This window comes from Mastigoproctus giganteus, chromosome 9 (assembly GCF_048544385.1).
Source record: "Mastigoproctus giganteus isolate SK-2022 chromosome 9, ASM4854438v1, whole genome shotgun sequence".
Lineage (NCBI taxonomy): Eukaryota > Metazoa > Arthropoda > Arachnida > Uropygi > Thelyphonidae > Mastigoproctus > Mastigoproctus giganteus.
Window position 1 is genome coordinate 51,697,341 of NC_143583.1, and position 17,138 is coordinate 51,714,478.

At 36.7% G+C, this 17,138-nt stretch overlaps 1 protein-coding gene across 5 annotated transcripts in view; it reads left to right on the plus strand.

The window, feature by feature from the left end:
- Positions 1 to 17,138, plus strand: part of LOC150080216 (histone-lysine N-methyltransferase 2C-like) — a 1,301,638-nt gene that overhangs the window by 784,530 nt on the left and 499,970 nt on the right. For 4 of the 5 annotated variants that reach the window (XM_090381514.1, XM_090381519.1, XM_090381518.1 and 1 more), the window contains one exon: positions 8,720 to 8,875. The exons of the other annotated variant lie outside the window; for it this stretch is intronic. In XM_090381514.1, coding sequence (XP_090237640.1) covers positions 8,720 to 8,875 — 156 coding nt within the window. The remainder of the gene's footprint in view (positions 1 to 8,719; positions 8,876 to 17,138) is intronic. 5 annotated transcript variants of the gene reach the window in all.

A 17,138-nucleotide genomic window follows, 5' to 3' on the forward strand; every position in this document is an offset into this window, starting at 1 on the left:
ATTAATTCCAAAATGCATCTGGTTTAAAGTCACCTGGTGATTTCAGATTGAATGCAATTTTTTCTTTACAATTAAACTCTTAGGCTGGAAAGGAGTTCTGCACATTTATTAAAACATTCTTCAACTTGGACATGTCATCAGATCTTTCGATAAATACTACACATAATGGAACAACTATAGTTTTGGTGTATTTAGTTGTGAACTAAAATCTCTTTGATGTAAAAATTATATATCCTACTTTAGTTATCCAGACTAATACTTTCAGTAACTGATATGTAATTTTTATTAATATCTGAAAATTAAAACATTTTTAATGCCTGACAATGACATTGATGAGAGCTTGAAGTGTAGGGTAAATGCCCGCAAAAAAATTAATATTAGGGCCCATCAAGCTCTCAGCTGCCCAGCTCAATGGCAGAGCTCACACCTGTGCATCAGGCAACACAGAGGCAATCTCCAAGACAAAATGCGCTGGTCCCTAAGGAACTAGTTATTGTTGGTGACTATTGTCAGGGACTTGGGGAATATACAATGCAAGAACGATAGGTAGAACAGGACCAGGGTATGTCTTCCAGCAGCAAAAGTTGATGATATTGTGCAGCAGATATCATCTTTTAAGGGCAGAAAAGGTGATATTGTTATACACTTTGGAACTAATGACATTAAGAGTAAGAGATCCGAAGATTTACTCAACAAGTACAGGTCAATGTTGAAAAAAAGTCACAAGTTAGATTTCAATGTGAAAGTGTCTGCAATTCTGCCCAGACGCGATAGGAGGGAGTGCATGATGAGAGCCTTGTTAATCAAATCGGCCCTGGACAGATTGTGCGAGGCTCAAGAGGTAGAATTTTTTTCAGCCCAGTCTGTGCTTTTTGACAAGAGAGATGGGGTACACTTAAATGAAAAGGGTGCAAGAATATTTGCTGATGCAATCGAGGCAGTGTTAAGTGGGTCGGAAAACTGCCAGCTTTGGGAGATACACCAACTAAAAGGGTAACAGTGGCCATAGCCAGAGGAAAAAGTTATTCTTGCAATGCTCCTATTAGAATGAGAGCAGCCTGGAAAGCAAGGCAATGGAGATTTCCAGGACTGCTGGGAGTCATAGTGGAATGAATAAATACATGGGCTGTGTTAGGGTAACTAAGAGTAGAAACAGGTGCATGTATACTTGCATGTACACCAGTGCTAGGAGTATAGTTATTAAATTTGATGAGCTTGAAGTGCTATTCAAGACATCAAAGACAGATATTGTTGGGATATCAGAGACATAGTGTCACACAGACATAAACAGTGCAGAATTGGAATTTGCGGAGTACAATGTGTGCAGAAAGGATAGACAGGAAGGGAGGAGGGGTTATGCTGTTAGTAAAGAAACACATAAAACCTAAGGAAGTGCACCCAGATGATGTTGGTGGACAGTGCAATGTTGAGTCTGCTTGGTCTAATGAATCTGATGAGTATAATGAGCAATTGTGCAGAGAAATAGAGTGGGCCAGTAAATCAGAATGTCTTATAATGGGCGATCGATTATAAATTTCCGGATATTGACTGGAACTTGTGGATTGGTCACTCGCACACTAGCAAGACTTTTGTGGATATATTGGACGACTGTTTTCTACAGCAACATGCTTGAGAGGCAACCAGAGGGAGTAATACTCTTGATCTGATTATCAGCAGGGATTGTTCATGCATTAAGAATTTGCGGATAAAGGAACCACTGGGTGACAGTGATCACAAAGTACTGATATTGGAATTACTTAAAGATGTAACTACCATCAAGGCTAAAGGGAAGGGCTTTTGCTTTCGGAAAGGTGACTAAATGGGTCTGTCACTTTTTAAATTCTGTACAGTGGGATCAACTGATGATATTACCAACATTGAATTCTAAATGGGAACCCTTTAGGAACTTAATTTTGGATGCTACTAGTCTTTTCATTCCAACTAAGAAATACTGTTCAAGGTTTAGGCCTAAATGGAGATCAGATGAACTAATGAAGCTTGTGGCAGAGAAGAAAAATGTATAGGATGCATGTGAAGTATCAGGTGAGACAGAAGCCTATGACAGATATAAACTAGTCTGTAATCAAGTCACAAAGGAGGTTAGGCAAAGGATGGAAAGAAAAACAGCAAAGAGTTCTTTACTTATGTAAACTCTAGAAAGAAAGGGATGAATCAGATTGGACCACTTAACATAGATGGGTTGACTATTGATGATCATGCTAAGGTAGCTGATATACTGAATGAGTATTTTGCATTTACATTCAGACATGAGGAGTTATTCAATGAGGGGAGTTCCAGAAGTTTATCAAACTCTATCAGGGAGCTAAGTGATTTTGTAATAACTGAGAACAAAGTGGAGGAGAAAATGTTGAAGTTAAACATAAAAATGGCACTTGGGATGGATGGGATCTATCCAGTTATATTATGAGTTTCCTTGGACTCAGGGGAGGTCCCCATTGACAGGTGTGCATATCTATCACCAATTCACAAAGGGGATTCAAAAAGTGACACAAATAACTATAGACCTGTTAGTTGTATTCTGCAGAAAATAATGGAATCACTGGTTACAGAAGCATCGCAGGATTATCTAGACAAGACTGCAGTAATAGTTAAGAAACAGCATGAGTTTGTCAAAGGGAGGTCTTGTCTGACCAATTTGATTGGTTACTATGATGTGGTCACAGTGAAACTGAATGCCAAAAATAATTTTGATATCATATACATGGATTTCAGGAAAGCTTTTGATACTGTTGCATATGGAAGACTGCTGTACAAATTGGAGAGGTATGGTATTAAGGGTAAGTTGCTACAATGGATAAAGGGATGGTTGAGTGGGAGACGACAGAGAGGTAATCGGTGGACACTGCTCTTCGGGGACAAATGTTATTAGTGGAGTTCCCCACAGTTCGATGTTGGGCCCGTTGTTGTTTTGTATATTTATTAATGATATTGATAAAGTTATATCAGGTTTAATGTTCAAGTTTGCAGATGATACAAAGGTTGGCAGGGTTGTTAATGACAGTAAAGACAGTATGCTGCTCAAACTGGATCTAGATAAATTTGGCAGACGGGCTGAGAAGGGGTAACTGAAGTTTAACATTCTCAAATGCAAAGTACTGCATATCAGTAGAAATAACTGAAGAGTAATGTACCAACTGTGTGGTACTACACTCAGCGTAGTGAAAAAGACCTGATGGTAATTGTGAAATCAAATATGAAGTTCACTGAGCAGTGCAGACAGGCTGCCACAGCATGGAGTCGTATCAATGATATATAGGAATTTTGCTAGCAGGGACAAGGAGATGATTATCCCGTTATATAAGGCAATGGTCAGGCCAAACCTAGAATACTGTGTACAGGTCTGGAGGCCTCATTTTAGGATGGATGTAGAGTTTTAGAATAACTACAAAAAAGGGCTACAAGATTGGTGAGGAGAACAAAGGGGTGCTCTTACCAAGAAAGGCTTAATTTCTTCATATAGCAGTTTCTGGAGAGTAGGCACCTGCAGAAGTGATCTGATTGAGGTGTATGAGGCCTTGAATGGGTTGAGCGAGCTGAATGCTGGGATTCTTCTTATTGCTCAGCCGTGACCACTAAATGCGGAGGATGTGGAAAGGTCATGGAATTACCACTGCATATCCTGGAGCAATATGGCCTTAGTTGCTAATGCTCCTAAAAACCAAATAACAAACAAACAAACCTATTGCTCAGAACAATCACCTGAGAGGGCATAAATTCAAATTGAGGAAAGACAGTTGTAGGATAGATGTGCAGAAGTTTGCCTTTAGCCAGCAGGTAGTTGATTGGTGGAATAGACTTCCATCTTTTGTTGTGGAAGTTGATAGCCTAAATAAATTTAAGGCTGAGCTGGGCAGAGTTTGGAAAGAATGGAAGGGTTATCTTTTTTTTTTTTTTTTTTTTTTAACTAATGCTGTATATGCTTGCTTTCTTGCATCATATGCCTCTACTAATGCTAATGACTCTTAAATGTAAAATGCATTAGATATGCTAGCGGCAGGACACATTATATATCTGGTACAATTTTTTTTTTTTTTTTTTTTAAATAGCCACTGTTAAAACTTAAAGCTTGCAATTTACATTGGAATTGAACAATAAGTGAGTTTAAACTTTTTTTTTTTTTTTTGTTACTTTCATTTTCAAAGTTAAAGATAGCATCGATATAGAATGCAGACATAATGAAGCTAAATTCTTTAAAATTTTCAGCTATTTTAAGTAACACTGCATTATATTTAAAAAGGTTCTGGAATTTCACAACTTAAATACACACTGTAAATCCAAGTACACCACTATTAATTTGAAACTCTGACCAGAAATTTTATTCAAATGACAGAACTTTATTTTAACTTTCATCCTTGTTAAAAGAAAGGGTTAATTATTCTGAAACCTTTTAAATAATTCACTGATTCTTTGCTTACAGGTAGATCATTATCCAGCATGATTGAGTTTATCATTACCAACAAAAATGTTTTTTTAAGCTTCTCTAACAAGACAGTATACTTTGCACATACCTTTTTCTATACTAAAATCTCTCCATTTTTAAATAAAACACCCTGTTCATTTTAGTTATCGGTTGATTCAACCACTGCTCTTCTCAATTGCCCAAATTATTCGCCGTATGATTCCTTTTGCATCAAAGGTTGTACTTGTGGCATATGTCCATTCTGATATTCTCTGTCAGTGACTTAGTAATTTGGAATCTCCTCTTTTCGATCTTCTCTGGCTTAAAATCTCTCTACCTCATTGTATCAAATTCATCTGTTGTCTCTACGGTTCTCCCAACTCCGCCAATCACTTGGAACTCTTCGATTTCCTCTCTTTGCAAATTGATTTTCTCCAGTCCAACTTTCCTAATAGTGGGGTAATTTCCTTGGCGATTTTAATGTTCACAACTCCACCTGTCTTCCGTTTTTTAGTCACACAGACACAGCTGGTTGAGATGCTGAGGCTTTTGCAATTACTAATGACCTTGCACAGATTGTTCATTTACCTAATGAACCGGACAGAATACCGGACAATCCTAACCATACAGCCAACACGCTTGATCTTTTTCTCACAAACAACCCTTCTAAGAACACGGTCAAAGTGAGTGGTCCCTTAGGCACCTCAGATCACAACTTGGTGATGGTCTCTTTTCCAGTGGAGCCGTTATCTCATGGCTATTCCCAACGTCGTGTTTTTTGGGATTACAAGAATTCAAAATGGCACGACCTGCAAGATTTCTTTCCCTTGGTCAGATTACTGTTTCAAAACTTCTGATGTCAACATTTGTTCAGATTGTGTCAGTGAAATTATTCTTGTAGGAATGGAATCCTTTATTCCACACTCCACTTTAATATCTTGTCCTTTATCTAAACCTTGGTTTTCCAATAAATGTGCTAAGGCTGTTCAAGAGAAGAACATTGCATACTGTAATTGGCTTGTTTCCAATTCTTCAGTTTCATTTTCTGCCTGCACCGAAGCTCGCAACAACTGTAAAGTAAGTAGTTATTAATCAGTCCAAACTAGATTTTCAACAGGCTAAGAACAGAAAACTTGCTTCTTGCACTAATGGTAGCCGAGCAATCTGGTCTCTTGCCAAAGCTATTGGTCGCAACTTTTGCCCATCTCTGCTCCCACCTCTATCAAAACCAGATGGTTCTATTGCAACTTCAGCCAAGAATAAAGCTGACCTGCTAGCATCCCATTTTCTTCCAACTTATGTATTAATGATCTTGGTAAATCACCTACCAGCATTCCCAACATGATCCATTTAATGCCTCCTATGGACTTCCATCAAAAGGATGTCAGAAGGATTTTGAAAAATCTTGATACTAAGAAAGCTCCAGGTCCTGATGCTATTTCTCCGCTTGTTCTCAAAACCTGTGCTCCTGAACTTACCCCTGCTCTTTGCCGCCTTTTTTCACTTTCTTATTCCAAAGGTGCTTTTCCTTCTGCTTGGAAATTTGCTCATATCCAGCCAGTTCCTAAAAAGGGTGACAAATCCCTCCCATTCCAATTATCGTCCCATTGCAATTACTTCTACTCTTTCTAAAGTAATAGAGAAATCAATTAACTGCCAACTCTTAAACTATCTAGAAATTCCGTTTGAGCAATGATCGCTAGTATGGATTCCATCAATGTTGATCCACTGATGATATTGTGGCTTATGTTATCCATTTTATGGACAAATTCAATGGAAACGTCTGGTGAAACACAAGCAGTTGCTCCTGCAATCTCAAATGCTTTCGGTCATGTTTGGCATAAAGGTCTTCTAAACAAGCTTCCATCTTATGGTTTGCCAACTGTTTTTTGTAATTGCTTATCCAGTTTTGTCTCTAACTTCTCCACTAATTCAGGTGTCCCCCATGGTTCAGTTATTTCTCCCTCGTTTTTTTTCTCTTGTATATTAATGACCTTCCATTGACCAGAAATCCTATCTATAGTTGCTGATGATAGCACATTGCATTCCACGTTCCAGTTTGAAAAAGCTTACCGACTCAATCAGCTTCAACTTCTCGAATATCCATATCCAATTTCTTAAATGCCAATCTCCAGGTAATTCTCCAGTGGGGCAAAGACAACTTAGTTGATTTCAATCCTTCTGAAACTCAGTCCTGTCTTATATCTTGCAAAAAAGGATTCTTCTGCTCCTATGCTTATCTTTGGTGAAACTCCGATTTCTAGACAAGATGATATATCTCTTTTGGGGATTACCATGACTTCTGATCTCTCTTTGCTACAAATATTGCTTTCTCTGCATCTAAAAAAACTTGGTTTTTCTCTTTCGCTCTCAGCGTTACTTTTCTTTCAAACAACTTTTCACTCTGTACAAATTGCAAATCCGCCCTACAATTGAATATTGGTCCCACATCTCGGATGGTGCCTCTCAAAACCTCTCTCAGGCTTCTAGATTCCATTCAGAAGAGGGCAGTTAGGTTAATTTATGACTCCTCTCTAGCAGAGTCTCTCCACTTTCTGTCTCATAGACATACTGTTTCTGGTGCATGCTTTTCTACAGATACTTCCACGGGCACTGTTCTTCTGAATTGGTTTCTATAATTCCTGCTCTCTCTCTTTCAAAACAGTCCAAATAGACGTGAGGAAATTTGCCTTTAGCCAGCGGGTGGTTGGTTGGTGGAATAGACTTCCATTTCTTGTCGTGGAGGTTGATAGCCTAAATAAGTTTAAGGCTCAGCTGGACAGATATTTCGAAGGAACAGAGGGGTGAAGTGGAAGTGGTTATTTTTTATTTATTTATTTATTTATTTTTTTTTTTTGGCTGATGCTGCATAAGCTTGCTTTCTTGCATCAAATGCCTCTACTAATGCTAAATATGTGCTGCCACCAGCCAACATCCATTTACTGTCCAACTTCAAACTCACAGAATCAACTTTTCATCTTCTTCGTTTATTCATTCAATTGCTGTTTTCCGGAACAACCTTCCTTCATACATATATCCTGAAAATTAGTGTACAGAAGTTCAAGTCAACAAATATCTTTTCAACCTCTAACCTATGCATGGTACTAAGTACTATAGGTTCTAATGTCTTGTGTTTGGTGTTTTCATAAAAAAAAAAAAAATTAGGATTTGAAACTGAGTTTAATGGGAAAAAACTATTACTTACACTCATTAGCCTTTTTGTTTTTTTTGACACATTCTCTTCTTTCTGTGTTCTTTATTTATTGTCAAGCACTTCACTCTCCAATCACATTGCTAACGGTATTTTGGTGGAAAAAACTAAAAAACTTGTTTACTCACCAGTTGAAGAATACTCATAGTAAGTGCAATGCAACATACCAACCGTATAACTAAACTTTATTAAAATAATAATAATAATGGAAGACCAGATAAAATTTTGTAAAAATGAACAAAAATCACTGATTGTACAATAATAGCGATAAAATAATAGATAAAATTAAAAATATAGAAATTATACTATATGGAATTATAAGCAATAAAAACAACTGTAGCTTTCAGAGACTACTGCCTCCTTTTTCCCTAACTTGTCATGGTACACCCTTAAATAGCTGCAGGATCACGGCTCGCAGCACGTGTTATCATAGGAACATGGGCAGTATTATATCATTTTATTTTTACTAAATTGTATCTGGCCTTATATTATTATTCTTTTAATAATTCCTAAACCCGGAGGCCTATTTGAAGAATCAGTTGAAGAATATCCAGCACAACAGTGTATTGAGTAGCTGTATACATGAATGGGAAATATTATATCTGAATAAACTGAAATGTAGTGTTTATTGAAAAAAAAAAATGAAGCATCAGAATAATTATATTTATTACCACTTCCAAAGTGACCAAGTTTGTTGTCTATAATACTAAACAGATTAAAGGAACACTTGAAAAATCAATAATAATCAAATAACTCTTTATACTTTCATTCTTAAAAGTTACAAATGTTAATCAAAAGTTATAAAAGTTCATTTTTGATCAGCCTTATCATTCAGTTCATTTCTATGAAAAGGAAAATAGGATCAAGATTACACAGAGAGGGAGATGTTACTTATTTCATTATCACAGTTTCTTTTAAATTATTGTTAGTTAATTGCTTTTGGCAAGTGAAAAAAAAAAAACTGTTCTGTATCCAGCTGTTAGGAGTAGATGTAATATATCTATTATCCAGATTTGTAGTATTAAAGTCAAATTAAACTTACTTAACACTTAAATTTTATTTGCTTTTTTTTTTTTTAATTTATTTAGGAAAACTTATCAGAGTGCAGTATTGCTCTTACACAAGCCCTTCCCAGTTCCGTAACCAATACTCTGAACTTTACATTACGACAGACTGGAATGCCAACTGTCTGTTTGCCACAACAAGATGAAAACCTTGTTGGATTACCAAGAACAGTATCACAGGTAATTACTAAAAGTTATTTGAATGACATTGTTCTGTGTAATTTAACAGTTTTCCCATGAGCTGTACCAGCAACATATATATTAAATGTGATTTATATTAGGTGTTTTTACATGTAATTTGTACAAATTACATTTACAACTGACATGCCTCTAGTTAAGCAAATATATGAAAATTTGCTCAACTTGAATGATAATTAAATACAGCGTATACATTATACACAATGTAAACATTATTAAACGATAATTTGTTGCTACGCATAGTTTTAAGAATAATCACATTTTTCCTTCCTGAGAGAGCTAAAGTCTTTACAGGATTATATCTTCCTTACCATCACTCATCTGCATGACTTTGTCAGTCGCTTCAATTATTGATATAAAGCCAAGTTGTAGAATCCACATTCACACTGAGGATGATTATTCTCAGAATTGGCAGTGATAATATTTTTTTTATTAACAATAACACTGTGTATGCTTTATTCTTTTCCTGTTTATGCTTTGTTAAACACTTGAAATATTTAATATTAATGTCTTGAAAGATTAAATTAAGTTTTTTTTTTTTTTTTTTTTTTACCCCAAAAGGTTAATTGTATATGTGCTCAATTTGACTACTGTCCTCTTTAACAGCATAGTTGCTCTCGTGTTTTCATCATATAACTCAGAAACTTACCATTGGTTTCTGAGATGCAATCAGTTATTAGTATTAATAAAATGATGCAAGGAAACAAAACATACAGCACCGGCAGGGGGGAAAAAAACCTGTCTGCCCATTCTTTGTAATGATTTTTCCAAAACCATTAAGTTTATTCAAACTAACATGTAGGTTAGTTGTTGTTGTTTGGTTTTTAGGAGCATTAGCAACTAAGGCCATATTGCTCCAGGATATGCGGTGGTCATTCCCTGACTTTCCGCATCCTCTGTATTTGGTGGTCATCGGCTCGAACCCCGGTCTAATCAAGAAGCGTGTGCTATGCACTGCTGCTGCTGCTCCTACCCACCCGGCTACAGATGCACCTATGTAGGTTAGTGCAAAAGCATCATTTTAACTTAGCCATCTACCAATTCTAAATTGGTATCGTATTGGTTATATCTCATATTGTGAATGCCTTCACAATGAGTTGCCATGGTATTGTACTACCTCGAATAAATAACACTTCACCAGTGGAGAAGACTACTGTTATTTATTCTCAGTGGCACCGTTTCAAAGCTTGTTGGCTTCTCTTCGGTGGGTGGGCAGATACCCTGGTGTTGCAATAGTGACAACCCAGTTATAAAGTATAACTTCACAATATGAGAGGTGCTGATGGTGCATAGTGATATAGACTATAAAGTATTTAAGGGCAAAGGCCTCATTCTATGAGGTAGAATGACTAATATGTAGGTTAATGCAAATGCATCATTTTAACATAGCTATCTACCAAAGTAGTTAAATTAATTAATTAAATTGGCATCGTTTTGGTTATATCTCATTGTGAATGCTTTCACAGTGAGTTGCCATGATTGTACTACCTCGAATAAATAACACTTCACCAGTGGAGAAGAATGGGGGTTCACTGTATTGTGTTAAAATAGCTCAGTGAAGAGATACTTCACTGATCTATTTTTCACTTTGTTCTACTGTTATTTATTCTCAGTGGATACCATCACCCAGACGGTACTGTTTCAGAGCTTGGCTTCTCTTCGGTGGGTAGGCAGGTACCCTGGTGTCGCAATAGTAACTGGGTTGTCCCTATTGCAACACCAGGGTACCTGCCGACCCACCGAAGAGAAGCCAACAAGCTCTGAAACAGTGCCGTCTGGGTGGTGGTATCCACTGAGAATAACAGTAGTCTTCTCCACTGGTGAAGTGTTATTTATTCGAGGTAGTACAATACCATGGCAACTCGTTGTTTGTTATTTGGTTTTTATGAGCATTAGCAACTAAGGCCATATTGCTCCGGGGATATGCGGTGGTCATTCCCTGACCTTTCAGCATCCTCTGTATTTGGTGGTCACGGGCTCGAACCCCAGTCTAATCAAGAAGCATGTGCTACGCACTGCTGCTCCTGCCCACCTGGCTACGGAGGCGCCAAACTCATTGTGAAGACATTCACAATATGAGCTATAACCAAAATGATGTGCCAATTTAATTAATTAATTTAACTACTGTGGTAGATGGCTATGTTAAAATGATGCTTTTGCACTAACCTAGAGGCCTTTCCCTTAAATAATTTATAGTTTATTTACTGATATTTACAATAAGATTACTACTTCTTAATGAAATGAGTACCATTTCCTACTACAATGGGATAATAATCTTTCGGTCCCTCCTAACAGAATACTTCTGTATCATTGACAGACCCTCCATGAGCTGTTCTAGCAGCCTGTTGCACTGTTCAGAGAACTTCATGATAAAATTTGCAAAATGTACAATAATTATCCTCCCTCACGTCTAGCAGTTCTGGATTTGAATGTGTATGGTGTATGTTTCACTCCATCGAGGCATGACCAATTCTCTAGGAGAATCTTTTACACAAACCTCTTCTGTGACTGTGTAAGACTTTCAGCGTTTCAGAAAATAAACTCCAGTGATGAAAAACAGTTCCTAAATTTGATACTGGTCTACATAAACATAACTGTGTGTTCACAGTAATCAAAGTACATCTTGCTCTAGACAGTTCAAAACCTGGTGCTTGCTGTTGGACCTGATGAGGGTTCACTGTATTGAACAGCTGAGTAAAGAGATACGTCACTGATCTATTTTTCACTTTGTTCTACTGCTTCTTTATAACTGGATTTTTACAGAAAATACTTTTCTGGATACTTGGCAACAGTGTGCACATCATTGCATTGTTAAAACCTGGCAAAGACTTGACAAATCAGAGTCACTACAAACCCATCATCCCCCCCTCCCTCTAGCTGTATGGAAGTTCGAATATCATCAACCCATTGCAGTGTGGCTTTCACACCAGTAGATCTGCCTTAGTCCTTATTAGCATTCATCAGAAAGGAGCTTTTCACTGTGATTTATCTACATGTTAAAAAAGCCTTTGACTGTGGTATGGCATGCTGTGAAATCTACAGTATGAGCAGATATCTTCCCATGTTAAACGGCCATACAGAGCTTCTGAAGCATTAGTTTGTGTAGGTCTCCATACAATTTCTTCCCTCACACTTTCACTCAAGTAGGTATCCTGCCTGTTTCAATCTTTAGTGTTGTACTCTTCATTATAAAAATCAATTCAATAACCCAAAAGGTTCCACCCACTATTTTTACTATATTGTATGCAGATGGCTTTAGCACCTCCCATCACAAATTAGGCTTCAAAAGTGGATTTTTTATGTCCATTCAGAATAATTGCTGTTAATTTCTGTAGAAATCAAAATTTGCCATCCTTACCCGATACTGAAATTGGATGATCGTGTGATACCTCTTGTGCCTGTATCCAATTTCTTGATGTTATCTTCAACAGGAAGTTAATTTTCCTTAATCATATTTTGATCTATCTGTTTCAAGAAACTAAACATCGTGAGAGTATTATCAGGTACATCTTGAATGCCAGTCATGAACCCCTTTCTGCTTATACAATGGTTTTATAATTAGATCCTGATGTAGATTGTGGAACTTTAGTTTAATGCTGCTAAATCTAGCACTTTAATGTTTCGATCCTATGTGAAACCCATGTTTAGTCTCTAGAGCAAAGTTTCTGGCACCCCCCCATACTTCTCCTTCAACCCATGCACCGTACTAAGTACTATAGGTTTTGATACCTTTCGTGCTTGGGGTTTTCATAAAAAAAAAAAAAAAAAAAAAAAAATCACATTATCCTGCACATCTTCTGTTCAAAGTCTTTATGCCAAAGTTCATTTACTTCTGCTCTTCCTTTGAGAGCAAATATGATTATTAAACTTAAAAGTAAACCTACTCAACCAACTTGGAAATTTTTTTTTGCCCCTCTTTTGGAGTGTCTATATACTACTTATCCATCCACAAATCAACCAGCTGTATATGCCTTTCTTTCAAACAGGAAAACAGGCAGCCTGATCTCTCTAAAATAGCCACTGATGCCGTGCCAATTCTTTTTTTCCTTCTTGTGCCATCTCTCTCTCTCTCTCTCTCTCTCAATTCAGCAGCAGGCAGCACAGATAGCTCCAAATGTGGCCATCATATCAGTGCTGCTGCTGTTATTCTTCCAATTTCCTTAATCTCCAGATGATAACTCCAGAATACATTGGTTTTACTGCTGAGCTATGTGGAGTATACAAATGGCTTTGGAATCAGTAGAATCACATCAATCAACCTTCTTCAATCGGAAGTCTGATCTGGCAGTTAAATTCAATTGACACCTCTTATAAAGTTCTTTTACTTACTGTAAAAACCTTGCATTGTAATCAATATAAATAAATCTTTATCAGAACAGTTTTTGCAATCAAAAAGGCAGCAATCCTTCAGATTAAACAATCTTCAATCTTGACCATCCAGTTTCCATGTGAATGAAAAGGAAGAGGTCATACTTGCAAGATTACAAATAGGTCATCATGCACACACATGCACCTTACTTACTTTTATCTCCTTACCACTCCAGATCCACCTTACCTACTTTTATCTCCTTACCACTCCAGATCCACCTTACCCCTGCTACACGGAGCTTAGAGTCCAGAATATCACTGTGGATTGTCCTGTTTACAACAGATGTTGGTAAGCTACATTCATGTTAAAGCAAACATTTCATCTCTACCCATAAACAGCTATTTGATGATAAATTTAATATCAACACAGTGATCGTTTTCCTAAAAAAATATAGTGTTATCACAACCTCTGATTACTAGATCCTTTAAAACTTACATCCATCATACTAGAAATGTCATCTTTGCCTTTGTTTTGCACATTATGGCCTTTAGTTTCCCTTGGACTGTAAAATTCTTACACCAACAAAGAACTTCCTATCAGACTTCATTTACATGCAGGTCTTTTTCCTAATGTTGGTAAGCTACCTCTATATTGAACTACCTTAGTTGGACTGTGGAGTTCAGTTGTTACTCAAGTAATATTGGATCGTTGAGAAATAAGTTTTTAAATTAAATTTCATATTCAAGCTTTATGAAACAAAAATTTTTTTTATGTTCAGTACACTATTTAAGTTTGATGTCAGAAAAGTAGAAGATCTGTAAATAGAACTCAATGTATTATAGTGTGATTCGATGTTAAGACTGACATTGGAGAAACAAAATTTTCCTCTTTATCTGCAGAATAATTCCCAAAGATGGCTCATTTTGTCTGTGAAATATATGCAAGCATCTTTTTATCACTCACGAAAGGAAAAGACCCCACAGAGATCATTATTCACAGATACCCACATATGAGGTTTGGCTGGCAATAAAGTTCCCAATTGAAAATTAAGGGGAGTAAGTAGTATGTTTTAGTTCACTGTTTCCACCAGATGTTGATTTAGAGATTGTCCAGTAGGCTGACATTTTGCAAATAACTAGTTTCATTTATAGTGCTAATGTTCCATGCCATGATTTTGCAATGGAGCACTGCACAAATATCAAATTTTGCTTTAAACTGTTTAAACTGGGAAAATCTGCAACAGAAACATATGAAATGTTAAAAAATGTTTATGGTAATGAAATGTTAAGTCCTACCAGCATGGTATTAGTAGTTCAATGATGGATGTGAGGATGTTTGCAATGATCCAAAAAGTGAGCATCCATCAACCCTCAAAATAAAGAAATTCTGAAAGTTCAGGAAATTTCGGTAAGAGATCATCATTTTGTCCCTCAGAATGATGGCTGATGGGTTGGATATGAATAAGGAGAAAATTCATCAAATTCTGCATGAAAATTTAGGGGAAAAGGAAGGCTTGTGTACATTTTTTGCTGCACAACCTCACGAATGAGCAAAATCAGTGAAGAGTGTCATCATGTGAAAACTGCATCCAGACTTGCCAAGGCAAATCTAAGTTCCTTGTCTGGATTTTCACTGGAAATGTGTTGGATGTTTCAGTAAGACCCAGAGACAAAGTGTCAGAGCATGCAGTGCATTTCAAAATCATCACCAAGGCCCAGTAAGATTTGTTTACAGAAATCCAGGATCAAGGTGATGCTGATTGTATTTTTTGACAAACAGTGTGTGTGAGCTATACAAGGAATTTCCACTTTGGGAGGAATTGCCGCATTCTAAAAAAAAGAGGTGCTTTAAAGATTATCGAAGCACATTTCTCCGAGTGAAGCCACGATTTCAAGAGAAAGGCACTGTTTCTTGTGCATGACAATCCCCCACCTATTCTTCCACAATTGTTGTGAAGACATTTATGGTGAAACATTGTATTGTACAGCACAACCATCCAACTTCCCCAGTACTTCTTCCTCTTTTCCAAGATGGAAACTGCCCTTAAAGAAAAGAAATATTTAGTAAATAATTTGATTAATAATTCTAAAATAAATATTTAAATGTCATTGTAATGCAGTTTTTTCGCTTAAAATATGAAAAAAAAGTCTTTTTTGTGTCACATATGTGGACGACGTGACCCAGTAGGTTACTTTATTTCTTGAGATGCCATGTCGGATACATTCGTGTGACGCTATTACAGCATACATATGAAGGTCATTTGTGATTAGTTTATTGCATGCACGACACACGCTGCAATAAAACTAATCATGATAAAATAAACTCTCAAACGTCACAATAAGTTTGTCAGTATTGTTAGAGATTTTGTGAAAACAAGTTCATTAGTGCCCTGTATTATCCCCATTATTATTGTGTTGTTTTTCTCCACAAGTTTATACAAGTGTGTTGTAAAAAAAAAAAAAAAAAAAAATCCAAACAGTAATGGCTAAAAGAAAATTACTAAAAGAAGAGGAAATATTGAAGAAGTGCTTCAAGACTGTATGGAAGAAGAAAATACAGATGAGCAATTTGAAAATACCGAAGAACCTGAGATTGTAGCGACTGAAACAAATAATGCTATTGAATGGACTGAATACGAAGGACACCAAAAACGATTTGATTTTACTGCAAATAGACATATGAAGAAACATTACTCACCTTGAGGCATTTTCATTATTTTTTGATGATGAAGTAATAAATCTTATGGTAATGGAAACAAACAGAATATTCAGAGTACCCGAGCTTTTCAGCAGTCGTCTAAAAAAGTGGGTTTCAACAACTGCTGATGAGATGAGAAAGTTTGCCCCAGAAATGGTTGATGGACCCTCCACCAGTAAAGGAAGATAGAAAGAAGAAGAAAAAAAAGAAAAAAAGCCACTTCCTATTCTAGCTTATAATAAAGGAAAGGCAGGCATTGATCTGTTGGATCAAATGGGTTCGTATGCCAAGAAAGGGGGTAAAGTGGTACCGGAAATTAGCGATAGAATATATACAGCAATACCTCGCTTAGCACGGCTTCAAACAGCAGTTTTCAGTTAAATTTAAGTCAAAAATTTACTGTACGTATTAAAACTCATTTAATAGCCTAGGCACATACTTTACATATATGCTGCGTTGTCGTAGCCTAGATATGCATACATATATGCTGTGATGCCAACCTTATTGTCTCACATGCATATGTGCCAAGAACTCCCCTCAGGCAGTCAGTGGCAACATGCTACAATGTTCAGTATTCTTAATTCCATCCTGACAAGACAGCGTGATAGCTTTTCAAACGTTTTATTTTACAATTTCTTTTTTACCCCTTTAAACACGTTAAAAAATATATAACTGCATCTTGGCTAGAAATCACTGCCAAGAACATGTGTTCTGTTTGGTAGCATGTTTTGCCCTATTTGGCAAATGATTTCACTGGTTTTGAATCACAAGTTCAGACAATTACCAAAGACATTGCGAAGGTTGGAAAAGACTTGGGGTTCAAAATTTTGGACACTGCCAATGTACGTGACTGCGTTGCTCACATGCAAAAGACTCAGATGATGCAACTCTCCTTGAAATTGCAAGGTGCATATGAAGAAGAGGAAAACAATTCTAAAGTGGATAATATTGAAGTGGCATCAAAAGAATTTTCAACAGAAGAATTGGAGAAAGTTTTTCAGGGAGTTGACATGGCCTGTGAGGCGATTATGAATGGAGATCTGAATGTTGAGCGTAGCATCGAGATAAGGCAAATTTTTCAAGATGGGATTCGATGCTACAAAGACTTGTAAGCCGAGAAAAAGAAGCAACAACTTCACCAGACTCCATTATTGAAATACCTAAATAAACAATAAAGCTTTTTTCTCATCTCTGATGATGCCAACCGGGCTAGTTGGGTGGGTAAAGTGCCTGCCTGGC